Raw genomic sequence first — 23,570 nt, 5'->3', positions numbered from 1 at the left:
GCACATGCTTTGAGAACACGCCCTGGTATTCCATCTTGTGAGTGTTAACCTATTTAAAAGTTTTACTCACATCGGCCATGGAGAGTGAGATCACATAGTCATCTGGAACAACAGGGGCTTTCACGCAAGACTCAGTGTTGTATTCCTCGAAGCGAGCATAAAGGGCAATTAGCTCTTTTGGGTGTTCTGCATCACTGGACATCTCACGTCGCTGATCTAACCAGAGTTAGTTTAAGGTACCGGTATTAAAGTAGTAATCCCTCAAATAGCGAACTGCCGGCTGCCTCTGTTGAACATTCCGAGGCTCCTTCATAACTTGATGTGTGGTAATCTGACCATGGCTGTAAGAGAGAACACATTGTTCTGTCTGGCTTTCTCCATGTCATCCCAGAGCAGGCAGAACAACCCGGCCCTATACACAGCTAGGGATTATCCCTGGGCTAATTGCTTAAGGTCTGGTACACACACTGCTATGGATGGGTGAAGCCTGGGGCTGACACAGCAGAGATATTACTCAAAAAGGGAAAAGGAGCCTCAGAAAAACCGACAGCATGAGCTCAAGACGTTAGAGGTGGTTTCCCGTCTCTCTCTCAGACCATGTGTTGAGTAGATTACATAAACTGTCAATCACCTGCCTCACCACGGCAACCACTCATCATGTTTCAACCAGCAATCTGCCCTCTTCTCTCTTCTCTTCTCTCTCAGCCCTCAAATGGGCAGGCTGAATAAACTTGAACTGACCTAAGCATGAATGATCTGAAAGTCAATACTTTGTTCTGCTTTCATCAGAAAGAATAATGTCTGATCCATAGAGATAGATAAATAAGTACTCATATAGTCTGTCAGTCAGTGTGTGCATGTGTGTTATACATCTGATATATGTTTATGCAAAGTCTCGTGGGAAAATGGAGAGACATAAGAATATTTAGAAGATAAATACACAACGCAGAGACAGAGGACGAGAGGTCAATACAGGACTAAAGGTCAAGAGGACTAAAAGTCAATAGAGTACTAACGATCAATGGAAATAGTGTTTTTTCTGTAATAGGGGATTAATGCAGAGACATGGGAGGATTTTGTCTATATGTTGAGTCTGAAATAGGATACTTGTTATTTGACCATTGGCACAGTTTTATTGCAAGGAATTCTAATTGGACAACCACAAGCTAGGGCTGGGTTATAAAACTACATCCTGTCCCTTTGTTCAGGGGAGAATCACTGAGAGAGAATCACTGATGACAGGGAAGGAACTACCATCTACCATCTACCTCTCAGCATACCATCTATGATTTATCCTCTTTGAATGAACCTATTTCCCTCCCCCTGAATTGCTTTGGATATCTGTGTTATTAAAGAATAACATCAACTGCTAGCATTTGGTGCCATGACCAGAATGAATTGGTCTCAACAACAACAAGAAAAACTCAACTGTGTGTTGCTCCAGGAGAAAGAGAGAAGGCTGAGCACAACCCACTTTGGGAGAGTCAACTCTTAATCTCCCGATTGATGGCAGAAGTGCTGGGTGAGTCTAGACCAATATAATTCTAAAAGAACCAAATCAGGTTAAAATATGCTCCAACATATGGAGGACCCTTTGTTCCTTCAATCCACCCTCAGGCTGAGTTGCACAAGGATGATCGGGTTTCAAGCATCAGGTCAGCACTGCCTGGCTTTGAGTCAACAGATACTGACAGAGGTGACAAACGATGTCTTAGGCCAACCAGAACACAGGCTGTAAAAGGTAGTAAAGAGAAACCTCCGGTGACAGTATTCACACATTAATCAGCATCTCCAAAACAGTTGGATGAATGGTTATACATGTTGAAACATCACGGAGAAGTGAGTATGAAAACGTTGAAACATCCCAGAGAAGTGGGTATGAAAACGTTGAAACATCCCAGAGAAGTGGGTATGAAAACGTTGAAACATCCCAGAGAAGTGGGTATGAAAACGTTGAAACATCCCCTAGAAGTGGGTATGAAAACGTTGAAACATCCCAGAGAAGTGGGTATGAAAACGTGGGACCATTTGAAGCGTTATTTGAAACTCTACAATCTACATCCTTATGATGGGTTGCAGTTGTTAGCCTTTGTTAGAACAACCGTGAACATGATGTACTTGATGAAAAGGTTTATAGAGCTGTGGGTGAGCAAGATGTGGTCGATGGATGGAGAGCCATACATATTTTCCTTACGGTTCTGAACAATGCATCCACCAATTGGGGAGAGATAACCAAATGTATTCAAAAACCGAAATAACAATTTTTTGAATTTGAAGAAAGGTTTAGAGCAGAGGTGTTTAGACACTGTGGGTTACCCGACATGGAAGATGAGATACACTCAATTCCTCCAAAAATGAGGCAGTCACTCATCAGATGATGCAATCCATACATGATGATTTGTGAAAAACTGTTGTTTCCACAACTACTGACTGGGAGAGACAAAACTACGGCGACATCATCGACAGGTTGTCTCGACTGGACAGAGACATCAATCACATAATAAACCGGCTGTTATCAGAGTTGTGCAGGTTTCCCCGAGTGAAACCAACAACATTATTCGTTCAGCAGAAGAGGAACCTGGTGTATGTTATTATTGCGGGATTTCTGGTCACTGGCAACGAGAATGTCGGAAGAGAAAACGTGTACTTCTGAGGAATGGCCAGGAGAAGCAGGGTCTGTCTAAGAGAAAACGTGTTGTTATGAGGAATGGCCAGGAGAAGCAGGGTCTAAGGGAAAATGGAAACATGACAACAGCCCCAACAACACAATGTTCATGCAGAAATGTAAGAAGCTCTCTCCAGTTCAGCAGCAGAGTGTGCAGGGATGCTGTGGAGGGAACTAATAGACCCCCTCTTACGTCCCATCTCAGCTGGTGTACATATGAAATTGGATGGACTATATGTGACAATGATGGTTAACAACTTTGCAGTAGATTTTTTCATAGATACGGGTGCTGAAGTCACTGTATTGCCCATATCTTATGCAAAACATATATGTCCTCAGTACACGGACAACAAGATGAGAGCAACAGGTAGGGGGGACAGATATGAAACAAACCAAACCATTATCAATTTCTATTGGTCCAATGAAGATTGATGCAGGGGTATGGATACACTCATTTGAACAACCAATTTTAGGCCTTGATGCTATTTGGACTAAGAAGAAAAATGAGTGTGGAACTTTGGATATGGAACAAGTGTGCTTGACAGGTGTTGCCCACCTTGCACAAAACAATATCCCATTAGCAAGGAAGCTATGTTCGCTACAAAAGTAGAGATGAAAGATGTATGGGACATGGGTATAGTTGAAAAGACACATTGTGCCTCTAATAGCCCAGTATGGCCAGTGAAAAGATCAAGTGGGGACTGGTGAGTGACTGTGGACTACAGGAATGCAAATGAAGCCATCTCCAAGCTCACTCCACTGGTGGCTGACACTTCAACCACTTTTTCCTCATTGTCACCTGCTCACTCTGTGTTCTCAGTCATTGATATGGCTAATGGGTTCTGGTCAGTACCCTTACATCCAGAGGTCCGTCCATGGCTTGCTTTTTCTGCGGATGGTCAACAGTATTAGTGGACTAGGACTCCTATGGGCCTTCATAATAGTTATTTGATTTACCATCAGGCATTGAGGAGACATCTCCAAGATCTCCCTCAGATGTCATCTGTTGTCATACAATATGTTGATGATATATTGTTGGCCTCACAAGATGAGGAAACACATGCTGAGGATCTAAAATCACTGTTAGACCACTTGCATGCCAAAGGCCATAAAGCTAGCCCTAAGAAGGCCCAACTCATGCAATCACAGGTTATCTACCTTGGTCAACTGGTCTCACAGGGAAAAAGAGAGATGACATAAAGTCGTACGACTGTCATACAAGCTGCCAAAGAGCCCACTACTATTAAAGAACTTCGCTCCTTCATGGGCTTGTGCAATTACAACAGATGCTGTGTGGACTCCTTCGCCGAAATTGCACAACTCCTTAATGACCTCCTCAAGGGAGACCCTGATTCAAACGACTGTAGCCTTCACGGAAGAGCAGAAAGAGGTTTTTGGCAAGCTCAAACTAGCTTTGTAATCAGTACCAGCTTTGGGCATTCCGGACTCAGGCCAACCGGTCACCCTCTTTGTGGCTGAAAAAGATGGCTACAAGATCTCAGTGCTGACACAAGACCATGGTGATTGTCAGAAACCTGTAGGCTACTATTAGAAGAAGTTGGATGATATGGCATTGGGATGGGGTCCCTGTCTCAGAGCTGTGCAGGCTACTTACGTCGCTGTGTCGATGGTGGCATCGCTTGTTCTCGACCAACATCTTACCATCAAGTGGCCACATGCTGTTCATACTCTTTTGACAATGAATCGAGCTGCACAGGTCACAGCTGTTCATTGGAACAAATGGTCAACTGTGTTGGAGGCTCCTAACATCATCATTCAACGTGGCACACCATGTAATCCAGCTACTCTGATTCTTCCTCCAGACACCACATTACTTGAACACAACTGTTGTGAGTTGGTTTTGGATCAGCTCTCTGATGGGTTTACTAAGAGTCTTCCATTGGAAAACCCTGAGTTTATGTGAGAATGGTGCCCATAGACTACTGCTCAGCGTTCAACACCATAGTGCCCTCCAAGCTCATCACCAAGCTGGTGGATCCTGGGACAGAATACCTCCCCCTGTAAAATGGATCCTGGACTTCCTGACGGGCCGGCCCCAGGTGGAGAGGGTAGGCAATAACACCTCAGCTAGCTGATCCTCAACATGGTGGCCCCTCGGGGGGGGGGGCTCCTGTTCTCCCTTAGGTCCCTGGGACTGACTTAGCAGTGCGGTGCCAGGACAACAACCTCTCCCTCAACGTCAGTAAGACCAAGAAGCTGATCGTGGATTACAGGAGAAAGACGAGAGAGCACGCCCCCATCCACATTGATTAGGCTGCAGTGGAGCAGGTCAAAAGATTCAAGGTCCTTGGCGTCCACGTCACTAAGGACTTAACATGGTCCACACACACCCGCACAGTCGTGAAGAGGGCAGAACAGTGCTTCTTCCCCCTCAGGAGGCTGAAAAGATTTGTCATGGGCCCTCAGATCCTCAAAAAGTTATACAGCTGCACCATCGAGAACGACTTGACTGGCTTTATCACTGCTTGGTATGGCAAATGCAACGCCCTTGACCTCAAAGCGCAACAGAGGGTGGTGCAGACATTCCAGTACATCACTGGGGCCGAGCTTCCTGCCATCCAGGACCTCTATATCAGAGGTTGTCAGAGGAAGGCCAGAAAAATTGTGAAAGACTCCAGCCACCCTAGCCATGAAGTGTTGGCTCTGCTACCAAACGATACCGAAACATCAGCTTTTGGACCAACAGGCTCTGAGACAGCTTCTACCCCCCAAGCCATAAGACTGCTAAATAGTTAATTAACTCACAAGACTATATATACACACTCACACACATTCACATACACTACATAAGCACACACACAACACACACACACGCATACCGACACAACCTGTGCAATTGGGTCCTGGACTTCCTGAGGGGCCGTCCCCAGGTGGTGAAGGTAGGAAACAACATCTCCACTTCGCTGATCCTCAACACTGGGGCCCCACAAGGTTGTGTGCTCAGCCCCCTCCTGTACTCCCTGTTCACCCATGACTGCGTGGCCATGCACGCCTCCAACTCAATCATCAAGTTAGCAGACGACACAACAGAGTGGTCTTGATCACCAACGACGAGACAGCCTATAAGGAGGAGGTGGAAAGTTCCTCGGCGTACACATAACGGACAAACTGAAATGGTTCACCCACACAGACAGTGTGGTGAAGAAGGCATAACAGCGAGGCTAAAGAAATTTGGCTTGTCACCAAATTTGGCTTGTCAACAGATGCACAATTGAGAGCATCCAGTCGGGCTGTATCAGCCTGGTATGGCAACTGCACCGCCCAAAACCGCAGGGCTCTCCAGAGGGTGGTGGGGTCTGCACAACGCATCACCGGGGGAAAACTACCTGCCCTTCATGACACCTACACCACCCGATGTCACAGGAAGGCCAAAAAGATCATCAAGGACAACAACCACCCGAGCCACTGCCTGTTCATCCCGCTACCATCCAGAAGGCGAGGTCAGTACAGGTTCTTCAAAGCTGGGACCAAGAGACAGAAGCTATTTTTCAATCTCAAGGCCATCAGACTGTTAAAAAGCCATCACTAACACAGAGAGGCTGCTGCCTACATACAGATTTGAAATCATTGGCCACTTTACTAAATGGATCACTAGTCACTTTATTAATGCCACTTTAATAATGACGTTTACATATCTTGCTTTACTCATCCCATATGTATATACTGTATTTTATACCATCTATTGCATCTTGTCTATGCCGCTCGGTCATTGCTCGTCCATATATTTATATGTACATATTCTTATTCCATCCCTTTACTTAGATTTCTGTGTATTAGGTAGTTGTTGTGGAATTGTTAGATTACTTGTTGATATTGCTGCACTGTCAGAGCTAGAAGCACAAGTATTCGGCTACACTCGCAATAACATCAGCTAACCATGTGTATGTGACCAATAAATGTGATTTTATTTTATTTGACAACATAAATACACACGCACATACACGAACACACACACTTTTACAGTCATCATATGCTGCTGCTACTCTGTTCTCTTGTTATTATATATCCTGATGCCTAATCAGTTTACCCTGCCTTCATGTAAATATCTACAGTACCAGTTAAAAGTTTGGACACACCTACTCATTCAAGGATTTTTCTTTATTTTGACTATTTTCTTCATTGAAATAACACATATGGAACACATGAAATAACACATATGGAATCATGTAGTAACCAAAAAAGTGTTAAACAAATTTAAATATATTTTATATTTGAGATTCTTCAAAGTAGTCACCTGCCTTGATGACAGCTTTGCACACTCTTGGTATTCTCTCAATCAGCTTAATGAGGAATGCTTTTCCAACAGTCTTGGTATTCTCTCAATCAGCTTAATGAGGAATGCTTTTCCAACAGTCTTGAAGAAGTATGCTGAGCACTTGTTGGCTGCTTTTCCTTCACTCTGCGTTGCAACTCATCCCAAACTATCTCAATTGGATTGAGGTCATGTGATTGTATAGGCCAGGTCATCTGCTGCAGCACTCCATCACTTTCCTTGGTCAAGTAGCCCTTACACAGCCTGGAGGTGTGTTTTGGGGTAATTGTCCTGTTGAAAAACAAATGATAGTTACACAAAGTGCAAACCCGATGGGATGGCGTATCGCTTCAGAGTGTTGTGGTAGCCATGCTGGTTAAAAGTGTGCCTTGAACTCTAAATAAATCATAGACAGTGTCACCAGCAATGCACCCCATACCATTACACCTCCTCCATGCTTCACGGTGGGAAATACACATGCAGAGATCATCAAGACGCGGCGGTTGGAACCAAAAATCTCATATTTGGGCTCATTAGACCAAAGGACAGATTTCCACATGTCTAATGTCCATTACTCATGTTTCTTGGCCCAAGCAAGTGTCTAATTCTTATTGGTGTCTATTAGTAGTGGTTTCTTTGCAGCAATTCGACCATGAAGGCCTGATTCCCGCAGTCTCCTCTGAACAGTTAATGTTGAGATGTGTCTGTTACTTCAAATTTCAGGTGCAGTTAACTCTAATAAACTTATCCTCTGCAGCGGAGGTAACTCTGGGTCATCCTTTCCTGTGGCGGTACTCATGAGAGCCAGTTTCATCATAGTGCTTGATGGTTTTTGCGACTGCACTTGAAGAAACTTTCAAAGTCCTTGGAATGTTCCGTATTGACTGACCTTCACGTCTTAAAGTAATTAGAAACTGTCATTCCTCTTTGCTTATTTGAGCTGTTCTTGCCATACAATAGACTTGGTCTTTTACCAAATAGTGCTATCATCTGTATACCACCCTTATCTTGTAACAACACTGATTGGCTCAAATGCATTAAGAAGGAAATAAATTTCACAAATTAACTTTTAACAAGGGACACCTGTTAATTGAAATGCATTCCAGGTGACTACCTCATGAAGCTGGTTGAGAGAATGCCAAGAGTGTGCAAAGCCGTCATCAAGGCAAAACGTGGCTACTTTAAAGAATCTCAAATATATTTGGATTTGTTTAACACTTTTTTGGTTACTACATGATTCCATATGTGTTATTTCATAGTTTTGATGTCTTCACTATTATTCTACAATGCAGAAAATAGTAAAAATAAAGAAAAACCCTCGAAGGAGTAGGTGTGTGCAAATTTTGGACTGGAATTGTACCTCAAATACCTCATTGATCTGGTATTGCTACTCCCTGTATATACAGTAACTCAATTATTTTGTATACCTCTTGTGTTACTATTTGTAATTTTATTAAATGTGTCAAATTAAGCATTTTACGGTAAAGTCCACACTCGTTGTATTCGGCGCATGTGACAAATACAATTTGATTCGATTTTTGGATTTGATTTCATGTTAAGTCAGTTCGCAGACGGAGGTTAGAGTAAACAATATATTTCTGGGCTAGACAGTCAAAGGAGAACCTTGTGCTGTTATTGGCTTTAGAAACAGGAAGTTGACTAAAGGTCATCAGTTTCGACATTTCTGGAAAGAAATATCCATACTAGCTTAGGCTGGAGTACCACATAAAGTGAAGCAAAGTATTTATTTTTACCTTTTTTTAACTAGGTAAGTCAGTTCAAAATAAATTCTTATTGTCAATGACAGCCTAGGAACAGTGGGTAAACTGCCTTGTTCAAGGACAGAATGACAGATTTTTTCCTTGTCAGCTCAGGGATTTGATCTTGCAATTTATCAGTTACTAGTCCAACGACCTAACCATTAGGCTACCTGCCGCCCGTATTGGACATGCGTTCTACGTGTTATGCAAATATAGGCATTCAAACACAGTGACTGACTACGCGCAACAACTTAATCTGTAAAGTATGTGGAGGAGATTAGAATAACATTTGACCGGGCCTGGGAGCCATTGTGGGACCAGATATTTTTTATGTTTCATTCCATTGCTGTAAGCAGTAAGCACTAGCTATCTCACTCAATAAATTCACATTACTCTAAACTCTGAGGCTGTATGTGTGATGCAGCCTTGATTTGCAGGTGCTGTTGCCTGCCAGGCTGGTGTGTTATTCTGTTCATCCACAGAGTTGAGGCTTGTCTGCCTGTCTGAGGGAGAAAGGGAGGCACACCTGTCGAGTGCTGCATGTTATGACATTATTTAGTCTCTGTCTCAGCAACACAGACAAAACATGAGGGTGCGGTGGCATGGGGGAATGAATAGATCTGGCTAGCTGGCTGGGAGAGAGGGCGGAAGGGTCTGGTCCAGACATATGGGAGAGAGGGGGAGTAGGGGTGGTTGCAGGCGTGGGGAAAGCCAAAGAGAATTAGAGAAGAACAGATAATAGCAGGCAGGCAGGCATCGAGATAGATATACAGGGAGACAGATTGGTAGGAGAGGAGTACACCAGGAGTACATGGTTCTCACAGGTTCCTGATAACTAAGAGATAGCCATTACATGGGAGGTTTAGTACAGAGGAACAGACAGAGGCCTCTGCTTTTCTGTTTTCTATAAACATGATGGTGATAATAATCCTGTAGAACATTGTCTGCTGCAAACAAACTACAGGACCCACTGTGTGTTTATCTAACCTCAATGTAACTGATTGTTGTTTTTTACCATGGGAAAGTACACACATACTGTAGCAGGGGTATATTATTAAATATATATTATTCTGTATATATATTTCTATGACCACAGTTACCGTAGGATTGGACTGCTATTAGTAGCATTTTCATTTGTAGATATCAAATGAAGGCCGTTGGCATTCGAAACCTTTTCATTTGAACCTTAAAAGACCACTAAAATCAGCTTGTAATATAATATAATATAATCAATATGTTTGTCTCAGTTCTAATATGTAGCTATACTAGTCACAGTGGGCCTGGTATGAGATATACCATTAAAGCAGATTACATGGCACATTACATTATGTAAATCCTCCACTCCTCTCATATAAACTCAGCAAAAAAATAAACGTTCTCTCACTGTCAACTGCGTTTATTTTCAGCAAACTTAACATGTGTAAATATTTTTATGAACATAAGATTCAACAACTGAGACATAAACTGAACAAGTTCCACAGACATGTGACCAACAGAAATGGAATAATCTGTCCCTGAACAAAGGGGGGGTCAAAATCAAAAGTAACAGTCAGTATCTGGTGCGGTCACCAGCTGCATTAAGTACTGCAGTGCATCTCCTCATGGACTGTACCAGATTTGCCAGTTCTTGCTGTGAGATGTTACCCCACTCTTCCACCAAGGCACCTGCAAGTTCCCTGACATTTCTGGGGGGAATGGCCGTCCGATCCAACAGGTCCCAGACGTGCTCAATGGGATTGAGATCTGGGCTCTTCGCTGGCCATGGCAGAACACTGACATTCCTGTCTTGCAGGAAATCAGGCACAGAACGAGCATTATGGCTGGTGGCATTGTCATGCTGTCAGGATGAGTCTGCAGGAAGGGTACCACATGAGGGAGGAGGATGTCTTCCCTGTAACGCACAGTGTTGAGATTGCCTGCATTGACAACAAGCTCAGTCCGATGATGCTGTGACACACCTCCCCAGACCATGACGGACCCTCCACCTCCAAATTGATCCCGCTCCAAAGTACAGGCCTCGGTGTAAAGCTCATTCCTTGGACGATAAACGCAAATCCAACTATCACCCCTGGTGAGACAAACCCGCGACTCGTCAGTGAAGAGCCCTTTTTGCCAGTCCTGTCTGGTCCAGCGACGTTGTTGCCGGTGATGTCTGGTGAGGACCTGCCTTACAACAGGCCTACAAGCCCTCAGTTTAGCCTCTCTCAGCCTATTGTGGACAGTCTGAGCACTGATAGAGGGATTGTGCAATCCTGATGTAACTCGGGCAGTTGTTGTCGTCCTGTACCTGTCCCGCAGGTGTGATGTTCAGATGTACTGATCCTGTGCAGGTGTTGTTACACGTGGTCTGCCACTGTGAGGATGATCAGCTGTCCGTCCTGTCTCCCTGTAGCGCTGTCTTAGGCGTCTCACAGTACGGACGTTGCAATTTATTGCCCTAGCCACATCTGCAGTCGTTAGTTTTTTTGCTGAGTTTATGTGTGTGTGTGTTAGGACTAGTAGCTCCCTCCTTATTCTCTCTCATCACACACTCTCATGCTGTCCTTCACACTTATATAATTTAACTCCAAACTCATAGCATACAGAAAGCCTGTATTCAATGAAAAATTTTGTTTCGACTGCAGTTGAATCAATTTTGTTTCACTGAATACAGGCTATCTGTATGCTATGAGAAAAGAACTGCAGTTGAAACAAAATTGGTTCACTGAATACAGGCTTTCTGTGTGCTATGAGAAAAGAACTGCAGTTGAAGCAAATTGGTTCACTGAATACAGGCTATCTGTGTGCTATGAGAAAAGAACTGCAGTTGAAACAAAATTGGTTCACTGAATACAGGCTTTCTGTATGCTATGTATTTGGAGTTAAATTATATAGGTGTGAAGTTTGTAGTTGTTCATGCATGCAGCACTGTAGGCCTTATCCTTAGTCTTAGCTTGTGAGTTAGCAGTCAAAGACGCTCACACAGTGTACGAGTAAGAGTTGGTTTACTAAGTGGTTCGAGCGATGCTCTTTTCTTAACAGCATGAGGAAATGTGTAGCCTAAGTATTTCTTTGAACTCTGACTGACTTTATCGCCTATTAGACTGAGTGACTGATGGATATGAAGACAGAGAACAGTAATCCAGATGACAAAGCATAGCGAAGCGCTGCATGTGTGTGTGTGTTGGTGAAAGTGAAAGTGAGGCTGTGGAACAGAGCTGCGTGTTGTTTGATTATTGTAGCCATGGCAACGCGTGCCTGTCAATATTTTGATTGACATCCAGGTGTTGCTTTTGGAAGTGTGATTTGTAGACATAATGGGAATGCTAAGTGAGACAATGTTTGCAGCACAAACCACTACAAGAGCAAGGAAACAGAGTTTAGGGTAAAGAAGGTGAATGAAGGTGTAAATGTGTACTATGTGACATGGAACATGGACATGGAACACTGAGTGTAGAAAACATTAGGAACACCTTCCTAATAATGATTTGCACCCCCCTTTGCCCTCGGAACAGCCTCAATTTGTCGGGGCATGGACTCTACAAGGTGTCGAAAGCTTTCCACAGGGATCTTGGCCCATATTGACTCCAATGCTTCCCGCAGCCCTTTGGGTAGTGAACCATTGTTGATACACACAGGAAACTGTGAAGCGTGAAAAATCCAGCAGCTTTGCAGTTTTTGACACCGGTGCGCTTTGCTCCAAATACCATACCCCGTTCAAAAGCACTTCAATATTTTGTCTTGCCCATTCACCCTCTAAATGGCACACACACAATCCATGTCTCAATTGTCTCAAGGCTTAAAAATCCTTCTTTAAACTTCTCCTCCCCCCTTCATCTACGCTGATTGAAGTTGATTTAACAATTGACATCAATAAGGGATCATAGCTTTCACCTAGATCCAGCTAGTCAGTTTATGTCATGGAAAGAGCAGGTATTCAAAATGTTTTATACACTCAGTGCACATTCAATTGTGTCCCTGATACACAGTTCAGCTATTTCACAATCTGAAGAGTTTACTTTTTTTTGTTGCATGAAAGGCATAACATCATAATAAGTTCTGGTTTGTTTTGGCAATACCTTTCAAACTATATTCACAGAATGCAAATCACAACAGGTACAGTAGCTATTACAATTTCTTTTTTTAAATGTTGTTCCCTCCAAAGCGTTTCACAGCCAATGGTGAATCTGTATGCAGGTTGTTGGTGGGTTATCAAATATTTATAGGATTCCTCTATCACGCAGTGCCACACCATGCACATCTGTTGTTTTTGATTAATTGATGTCCTTATGCTCTTTGGCTCTCTGGCTTGGCAGGCACACCATTGTTTATCTACTGCCAAAAGATGAAACTCTACTACTGCTCTATCAGAAGTAGATTATGAAGGTGCTTAGAAAGGTGTTTTTCTCTATTGAATCAAGACACACAGATACATCCATTGAAAGCACATGCGCACACATGCACGCACGCACGCACACACACACACACACATCAAAACACACACACATATTGAAACACACATGTTGCCAAGCCATGTTGGATCCCTGCCTTTGCTTTATAGGCTTCTTTATAGGATTATATCTGAGACAGTGGACTCATCCATCACCATGGTGAAACGAAATAGTCCTCCAGGTAATGAGATCTAAAGCCTTGTTAAAAGTTACCAATAAGAGTGTCTTCTCTCTACATGAGAGCAGTACATTCATTGAGCATGCCCAAGGGGAACACATTGGCAATAAGAGTGTTTTTAGAAATAAACACTTTAGCCATTGAAGTAAGTATCGATGTTTCATAGCCCTGGCTGTTTGTAATATGCTGCCTGCCAAACTGTAATATCATAAGTTGTTTTCTGGGTGAGTTTTGAGTGATTCAAGCTTCAAAGGTCTGATCCCGATCCTGCATTAGTGTTTACTATTTGAAAGGTTGGTTAAGGCTTGGTTATATGGAGGTGTATTGTGGACCAACAGAACTATAGCAGCAATACTATTAGGCGAGGTGAAGTTATCTGGTATGGATAATGTACTGTACATAGCTGAATATTTCTATGGCTGTAGCTTGCTGGATCTAGATATATGCTTAAGATATTCAACCATGTCTGTCTGATTAAAAAACAACACATTTCTGTCAAGTGTTCCCTGTCAGGGCTCTGTACCCTTCCAGCATGAGACAAAAACACGTATGCACACACACTAGAGCCACTAGAAGCGATGACATCAATTTCCATCAGGCCAGGTGGGCGACGTGTGTTATGAAATATGAAAATGCTTTTGGATGCAGTCATCCCCTTAAGAAGTATTTTTCTGTGAAGGCTCATAAAAAGGAAATCACCTGGAGACAAACTCCAGAATGGCATTTTAGGATTGATATTGCCAAACGGGGTTCAGTTCAACCAAAAATCTAAAAGCCCAAATGGCTACAAAATCTGGTAATTCATTCCATGTTGGAAGACTTTTCTCACCAAACAATGAAGAAACATACTGGTATTATGACTATCCTAGTCATAGATTGCAGTAAAAATGCCAGATGATATGTCTATTGAGAGAGGTAGGTCACAAAACACTCAGCAACAATCAAAATTCAAAATTTGCTAAATTATTGTCTGCAAATCTCATCCTGTTTATCTGTGAAGAGAAAGATCTTCAGCTTGGTTTCTGCCCAAGCAAACTGCTTACACAATCAGTCAGTCTCCAAGACTCATTCATTGTCATGGAATAACAATGTGGAGAATATCCAGGTGGATAATAACCATGTGGAGAACATCCAGGTGGAGAATAACAATGTGGAGAATATCCAGGTGGAGAATAACCATGTGGAGAATAACCATGTGGAGAATATTCAGGTGGAGAATAACCATGTGCTTCAAATGCATCATGATGTACAGGTAACTGCCAAAATAATGGAAACACCAACATAGTGTCTTATAGGGCATTGGGCCACCACGAGCCGCCAGAACAGCTTTAATGCACCTTGGCATAGGTTCTACAAGTGTCTGGAACTCTATTGGAGGGATGCGACACCATTCCTCCACAGGAAATTCCATAATTTGGTGTTTTGTTGATGGTGGTGGAAAACGCTGTCTCAAGCGCCACTCCAGAATCTCCCATAAAGGTTCAATTGGGTTGAGACCGGTGATTGAGACGTACTGAAGTAGCCAAAGTAATGGGCAATGGGGCCTGCTCAGCATTTTTATACATGACCCCTAAGCATTATGGGATGTTAATTCCACAGCTGTGTGGAAGCACCTGCTTTCTACAGTATATACTGTGTATCCTTAATTTACTCAAGTGTTTCCTTTATTTTGGCAGTTACCTGTATAGTGAGAAGCAATCGTCCCAGAGGACCTCTCTGGCCCTGTCCAATCACAAGCCTATAGTATGGATGTGTTGTTTCCCATGCATCAGAAACAGATACAACATCAGTCTGTCCTGCATCATTGGTACCCCCTAACCACAGTACAGTGTTTTGCTGTAGTAGCCATTAGAGTTGCTGGCCTGTGGTTTTCATGTGCCAGTGGGTAACTGTTTCATTTATAAAGGCAATCATACCCAAGACGGAGGCACTCAGTGAACATCTGGGAAGGAAGTGTGCGATGCCAGAATTACCATCTGCCATGTTCCTCCTAATTAAGTAGGACTGCCCCACAACTCTCTTACCACTCTCCCAGGCAGCTCTGATCCACTACAGTCTGCAGTTCTGGAGACCCCAGCTTTTCTTCCAAGTACTTGGACCAGTTCTTGATTGAGTTTCCCAAAAGTGCCAACTCTACCCATCTCCATTACCTGCACTCCAGGCAGGCCCAATCACATGCTCAATGTATTTGAAAGAAAACACAAATATTATTTGTGTTTGTATGAATCACAAAGAGGACCTTGAAACACTGCTCCCGAAATACATGCATTGTATAGTGATGTCCTTGTATGGCACCTACACACTGATGCCATCATAATAGACAGTAAATCGGGCCGGGACGATACCAGTATCGTAATACTTGTTAGTATCGTGACAAGCAAACAAAACACGAAGTGGATTTAAAACAGCCCTTAAAACAGCCCTAATGTTGGAAGCAAATCATTATGTTGTCATCCAGAGTCACATTTATTTATTTTCCATGCTCTAGCACACAACATTTTACATACTGCAGGTTTTTAAAGGACCAAAGAGTTCGGACTGCTTTGTGTTTACATTTTTGCCGTGAAAAAAATATTGTGATACCCCCTCCTACACACACACACACACGCACATGCACACACACCTTCCAATGCTTTACACACACCATAGCAGTATACGAGGAGGGAGGCACGCACACATACACAGAACAGCATTTAAGAACATATGAACAGAAGTGGGCCTGATTATAAAATTGTTGAGTGAATTCACAGCCCTCACTGGTGTGACAACCATGCGTGCAGTATCGCCCCATCACGTTGTTATTCATTGAACCACAACTAATTGACAAAACGAATAGCAGAAAATGAAAGACCCCACATTCCATATTGGCAGGCCCTGTAATTGTAAACATGTAGAGACCAATTTTCCTGTGCCATTGATTCCTGGGAATGAACTGTTCTCTGATACAGCTGCACTAGATTAAATGCTTGTGCGTTTTTTAATCTTTTTTGAACCAGACATTTTTTTAATGGTTTTTAATAGCTGAAGAGGACAGGCAGATTACCAGTTGCTCTTGGAGCGAACAGACTCCTCCTGAGAGGGATAAGAGTTAAGACCCCACTAGGCACAGATGTCAATTCAACGTCTATTCCACGTTGGTTCAAGGTAATTGAAATGACTTGGAAACAACCTTGATTCAACCAGTATGTGCCAGTGTGTGCCATTCAACCAGTTTGTGACCAGTGGGACAGTTGTGTTGTGTTGGAGATCAAATGGGTTGAAAGTTATTCATTGTTAATAACTTTTTGTGTGTGTGTGAATGTGTGTGCCTTGCATCAAATGTCTTCCTATAGTGGTGCAGTGTTTCCATCCATCTGTAGGTACTATAGTTTACAATCTGTCTCTCTCATACATTGATATCTGTGAGTTGTACTCACTGACGCACACTCACCACTGTTGGCCTTATATCAAGAAAGGTGAATTTTTTCACCTTGTGTTGCCATGGAGACCAGGAGAGACCAATTTCATAGCCTTCTGAAACTCTGCTGTGTCTTTACAACAGACACCGCGCTAGCTGTCTGATGGGAATTTTGGACCACTTTTGTCATCGTTATAATCTGTTTTTCTCTTTTGTTCTTACTTAAAAGAAATGTTGTTCTTTGCTGTTGCTTGGTCGGTGGGCGTAAAAAATAACCCTGAAAGAAAAGGAGTTTTCCCCAGACAATGGGCCTCTGCTTCTGCTTGCTCTTTGGGATCAGGGCAGATTATTGTAAAAGCACTTAGTGACAACTGTAGATGTAAAATAGGGGCATTATTAATACATTTGATTGATTGATTGATTGATTGATGAATTTCTCTCATCATAAATCCTTTCTCCTCTCTAGAGACGAAGCCGGCTTGCAGCTTCAACGGGTCAGAGTACCATGACGGAGACATGTTCCGAATGGACGCCTGCCGCTTCTGCCGCTGTCAGGGAGGGGTATCAGTGTGCTTCACCGCCCAGTGTGGCATCCTGCACTGTGAACGCTACTACATCCCTGAAGGAGAGTGCTGTCCTGTCTGTGAAGGTATGACATCATCACCAAATGACATCGCTCCTGACTCCTCCCTCCCTGTATGACATGACACAGACTCCCTCTGTATTCACAAAGAGTCATCACAGAGTAGGAGTGCTGATAAAGGATCGGATTTGCCTTTCAGATCATAATGAATACGATTATATGGACATGTGGTACCTGATCCTAGATCAGCACTCTTACACTAAGACGATTTTTTAATAGCGGCCCATATCACCATAAATGAGAAATCCCATAATAGTCACTGTTTAGGAACAGAATCAAATGAAACATGTTCCTTTAAGGGGAATCACCAAACCAAACCTCGTCCTTGCACGACTCACTATTGTATGTATTCAGATCGTGATCAAGCCTATGAGCAATGTAACATCGGTTTCTAAAGTTCCCTCAAGGTCAGAGATGTGGCAACAGAAATGACAGTCTGCTGAGACCAATGCATTTCATACCATTTCATTGAAATGAGTGCCTGTGGTAAAGAGGAGATTTGCTCTGCCTGAGTGCAAAGCATTAATAAACATCAGGAGAGGGATGAGCTGAGGAAAATGCCTAACGCCTACACCACCGTGACAATACCCAGATATAGGCAATTAAAGCCTGAATGATGAGATTACTTCAACAGTCACTGAGTCAGTCGTTCTCCCTTCTGTTTCTCACTCAACCTATCTTTGACTGACTGTCTTTGGCTCAGACACACACACACACACACACACACACACACACACACACACACACACACACACACACACACACACACACACACACACACACACACACACACACACACACACACACACACACACACACACACACAGAGAGAGGGCTTTATTAAATCAAACCTAACACAATGGTAAATCTAAGCCCTGCCGGTAGTGCTATAGGTCTGGGGTGTGTCAGAAATATTTTTGCTATTTTCACAGCGGTTATTATGAGCTCAATAGCTGGCAGTCGTGTGAAAGGCCTGGATCTTGATGAATAAACAAGTTGTAGGTGTGACGAGGGCGTGGCCACTCACTGGCCAATCCAGTCGTTCCATGGCTTAATACTGCATGCATTTGTTTCATATTCTCTAGGTTATTGACGGTCTTTGCGTTGTCATCAGCTCCAATTCGGCTGGGGGGCATGGAATATTCTCGTCCAAGTCCATTGTGGATTGATACTGTAGCCTATGCTATTTAATAAACTGTAGTAACAGTTAGAAAACATGCAGTGTTTGTTCAATATGTTTGGAGTGTTGACAGTCAACATTGTTGTACTTGGCTTCAATGAGTATAGGCCTTTACGCATCACACTTCTCCTCAAATAAAAAATACTAGGCTCCCGTAAATTATATTGTATGTTTGACGCATATTTTCAATAAGAAGAATATAGCCTAGGCCTACCGTTGATATGACGTTATAGGACTGAACATTTTGAATGGAGGAGTACGTCTTTGGTAACCGGACATGAGGCGCTCTTTGGAAATGGGGACGAATACAAGCCGAATGGAGTATGCACTGCAGGTAGGCCTATGTGAACTGTGAATAATGCAGAAGCATTTCAGCACAACCCTCGTGAGTGGACCATTTAGAAACCTTTTATGGATAGGTTCCTTGGCTAATGCATGGCCAAGATCAGAAAGACACAAGATGCATTGCTGTTGAACCAGCTTTTGTTATAGTAGGGTAAGGCCTCACCAGCCAAACCCTGTATCGATAGTCTTGACAACTTGGAGAATGCATTGGGCATGAAAAAAAACCCTGCCTTAATTGGTTTTTAATCATTTGTTTTTTATGTTTCTAAATACGAGGTTTACGGGCACAAAAATAACATCTCTCTTGTTCCATGTCCATATGGTCCCTGTGCTTCAAGGCTGGATAGGCTGTGCTTCCGCTGTCAAAATCCATGTCATAACCAAACACATTACCGCTAAGACCAGCTTTCGGTTGGACTTAAGTATCCCCAACTAGCACATACTGAAATTGGTACTTTTTAAGGACACTCAGATATTGCCACCCCTCCCACTTCAGTGCAAGTGCAAATTACCAATCCTGGTGCTTTTAAGAGCACCACATACAGTGCATTCGGAAAGGATTCAGACCCTTTGACGTTTTCCACATTTTATTACTTTACAACCTTATTCTAAAATAGATTATTTTCTCATCCACACACAATACCCCATAATGACAAAGCAAAAACAGCTTTTTAGAAAATGTTGCTAATTTATATCACATTTACATAAGTATTCAGACCCTTTACTCGGTACTTTGTTGAAGCACCTTTGGCAGCGATTAGTGATTCAAGTCTTCTTGGGTATGATGCTAAAAGCTTGGTACACCTGCATTTGGGGAGTTTATCCCATTCTTCTCTGCAGATCCTCTCAAGCTCTGTCAGGTTGGATGGGGAGCGTTGCTGCACAGCTATTTTCAGGTCTCTCCAGAGATGTTCGATCGGGTTCAAGTCCGGGCTCTGGCTGTGCCACTCAAGGACATTCAGAGACTTGTCCCGAAGCCATTCCTGCATTGTCTTGATTGCTTAGGGTCGTTGTCCTGTTGGAAGACGAACCTTCACCCTAGTCTGAGGTCCTGAGTGTTCTGGAGCAGGTTTTCATCATGGATCTCGCTTTAGTTTGCGCCGTTCATCTTTCCCTTGATCCTGACTAGTCTCCCAGTCCCTGCCACTGAAAAACATCCCCACAGCATGATGCTGCCACCACCATGCTTCACCATAGGGATGGTGCCAGGTTTCCTCCAGACGTGAGGCTTGGAAGAGTTCAATCTTGGTTGCATCAGACTAGAGAATCTTGTTTCTCATTATCTTAGAGTCTTTAGGTGCCTTTTGGCAAACTCCAAGCAGGCTATCATGTGCCTTTTACTGAAGAGTGGCTTCCGTCTTGCCTGATAAAGGCCTGATTGGTGGAGTGCTGAAGAGATGGTTGTCCTTCTGGAAGATCCTTCCATCTCCATAGAACTCTAAAGCTCTGTCAGAGTAACCATCGAGTTCTTGGTCACCTCCCTGACCAAGGCCCTTCTCCCCCGATTGCTCAGTTTGGCCAGGCGGCGAGCTCTAGGAAGAGTCTTTGTGGTTCCAAACTTCTTCCATTTAAGAATGATGGAGGTCACTGTATTCAATGATGTAGAAACGTTTTGGTACCCTTCCCCAGATCTGTGCATTGACACAATCCTGTCTCAGAGCTCTATGGACAATTCCTTCGACATCATGGCTTGGTTTTTTCTCTGAGATGCACTGTCAACTGTGGGACCTTATATAGAGAGGTGTGTGCCTTTCCAAATCATGTCCAATCAAATGAATTTTCCACAGGTGGACTCCAATCAACTTGTAGAAACATCTCAAGGATGATCGATGTCAACAGGATGCAACTGAGCTCAATTTCGAGTCTCACAGCAAAGGATTTGAATACTTATTTAAATAAGGTATTTCAGTTTTTGATTTGTAATACATCTGCAAAAATTTATAAAAACCCGTTTTCACTTTGTCATTATGAGGTACTGTGTGTAGATTGATGAGGATTTGTATTTATTTAATCCATATTTTATAACTTAGCTAGCTTAGCTTTCAAATTATGCGCACCTAACCCAGATTACAATTTGAAATGGATCGTTTTTGGATTGCGTAAAACAACAATAGTAATTATGTGATGGTGAGGATGCAGGGTTGTGTTCCAAAGAAAACAACTGAACTCAGCAAAAAAATAAACGTCCTCTCACTCAACTGCGTTTATTTTCAGCAAATTTAACATGTGTAAATATTTGTATGAACATAACAAGATTCAACAACTGAGACATAAACTGAACAAGTTCCACAGACATGTGACTAACAGAATTAAAAAATAATGTGTCCCTGAACAAAGGGGGGTCAAAATCAAAAGTAGCAGTCAGTATCTAGTGCGGTCACCAGCTGCATTAAGTACTGCAGTGCATCTCCTCCTCATGGACTACACCAGATTTGCCAGTTCTTGCTCTGAGATGTTACCCCACTATTCCACCAAGGCACCTGCAAGTTCCCTGACATTTCTGAGGGGAATGGCCCTAGTCCTCACCCTCCGATCCAACAGGTCCCAGATGTGCTCAATGAGATTGAGATCCGGGTACTTTGCTGGCCATGGCAGAACACAGGAAATCATGCACAGAACAAGCATTATGGCTGGTGGCATTGTCCTGCTGGAGGGTCATGGCAGGATGAGCCTGCAGGAAGGGTACCACATGAGGGAGGAGGATGTCTTCCCTGTAACGCACAGCGTTGAGATTGCCTGCAATGACAACAAGCTCAGTCTGATGATGCTGTGACACACCGCCCCAGACCATGACGGACCCTCCACTTCCAAATCTTTCGCGCTCCAGAGTACAGGCCTCGGTGTAAAGCTCATTCCTTCGACAATAAACGTGAATCCCACCATCACCCCTGGTGAGATAAAACCGCGACTCATCATTGAAGAGCACTTTTTTGCCAGTCCTGTCTGGTCCAGCAACGGTGCGCTTGTGCCCATAGGCAACGTTGTTGCCGGTGATGTCTGGTGAGGACCTGCCTTATAACAGGCCTACAAGCACTCAGTCCAGCCTCTCTCAGACTATTGCGTACATTCTGAGCACTGATGGAGGGATTGTGCAATCCTGGTGTAACTCGGGCAGTTGTTGTTGCCATCCTGTACCTGTCTCGCAGGTGTGATGTTTGGATGTACCAATCCTGTGCAGGTGCTGTTACACGTGGTCTGCCACTGCGAGGACGATCAGCTGTCCGTCCTGTCTCCCTGTAGCGCTGTCTTAGGCGTCTCACAGTACGGACATTGCAATTTATTGCCCTGGCCACATCTGCAGTTCTCATACCTCCTTGCAGCATGCCTAAGGCATGTTCACGCAGATGAGCAGGGACCCTGGGCATCTATATTGTGGTGTTTTTCAGAGTCAGTAGAAAGGCCTCTTTAGTGTCCTAAGTTTCATAACTGTGACCTTAATTGCCTACCGTCTGTAAGCTGTTAGTGTCTTAACGACCGTTCCAGAGGTGCATGTTCATTAATTGTTTATGGATCATTGAACAAGCATGGAAAACAGTGTTTAAACCCTTTACAATGAAGATCTGTGAAGTTATTTGGATTTTTACGAATTAACTTTGAAAGACAGGGTCCTGAAAAAGGGACGTTTCTTTTTTTGCTGAGTTTTGTCACATGAGTGCTTGCTCTAGTTCCTCAACGGCACAGCCAGGAGAAAAAAACACCTTAGAGTTCAAGACTTTTCCTGTCATAAAAGTGCACTGAAATAACTTAGGAACTGTGCACACTTTGGAGAGGTGTATGGCCACTTGGAGACACAAGTTAGTCCTCTCACTCAAACCCTTGTATTTTTGTTTTTTTGTCTTATGTTGCACCTTTCTCACATTTTCCAGTAATAGTCTTATGTTTCTGAATGTATACAGATTATTTTCAGATTTTGTTATCAACAAATGTGGTGAAGAGTACAGTAAATGTAAAATTCACATAAAATTAACAGTGTAATGTTTGGATTCAGTCCTATGTCAGGTGAACTGTTGTGTCCTCAACTTTGGTCTAATAATTTTCCCATGATCTCCAAACAGTTCCCTTTCAATTGCTACCATGCTTATGCATAATGCTTTTCATATTTCTTCTGTAAGAAACATTTCAATTAGCCCCTATCCATTTAGGCCAAGTCCCAGGGGTTAAACTATAAAACTCTAAACTTTTGGGGACAAATGTCATTTACAATAGCAAACATTTTTATTAATGTAATATTGACCTCATGAACATTCAGTCCTTGCATCCATAGCTCTGCTCTCCCTTGACCGTGGTTACATTTCTTCAGCCCCATCCCTTAGCTTTATATCAAACCTAATCTCTCGTGGACAGATACTTTTGGTCATGTAGTGTATGTGGACACCTGCTCGTGGAACATCTCATTCCAAATCATGGGCATTAATATGGAGTTGGTCGCACTTTTGCTGCTATATCAGCCTCCACTCTTATAGGAAGGCTTTCCAATAGATGTTGGAACATTGCTACGGGACTTGCTTCCATTCAGAGAACAAGAGCATTAGTGAGGTCAGCACTGATGTTGGGCGAATAAGCCTGTTGCTCGGCCATGGAAACCCATTTCATGAAGCTCCCGATAAACAGTTATTGTGTTGACTTTGCTTCCAGAGGCAGTTTGGAACTGAGTGTTGCAACCAAGGACAGACGATTTTTACACGCTTCAACACTCGGT

The 23,570-nt window shown here is 43.1% G+C and overlaps 1 protein-coding gene across 1 annotated transcript in view; it reads left to right on the top strand.

Annotated features, from left to right (window-relative positions):
- LOC129813065 (cysteine-rich motor neuron 1 protein-like) overlaps positions 1-23,570 on the top strand; it is a 190,717-nt gene that overhangs the window by 120,722 nt on the left and 46,425 nt on the right. The window contains exon 6 of the mRNA XM_055865219.1: positions 17,170-17,352. Within this exon, the coding sequence (XP_055721194.1) occupies positions 17,170-17,352 (183 nt within the window). The remainder of the gene's footprint in view (positions 1-17,169; positions 17,353-23,570) is intronic.

This window comes from Salvelinus fontinalis, chromosome 16 (assembly GCF_029448725.1).
Source record: "Salvelinus fontinalis isolate EN_2023a chromosome 16, ASM2944872v1, whole genome shotgun sequence".
Classification (NCBI taxonomy): domain Eukaryota; kingdom Metazoa; phylum Chordata; class Actinopteri; order Salmoniformes; family Salmonidae; genus Salvelinus; species Salvelinus fontinalis.
Note: the sequence above shows the minus strand (reverse complement) of the source record. Positions and strands in the feature narration are given on the sequence as shown.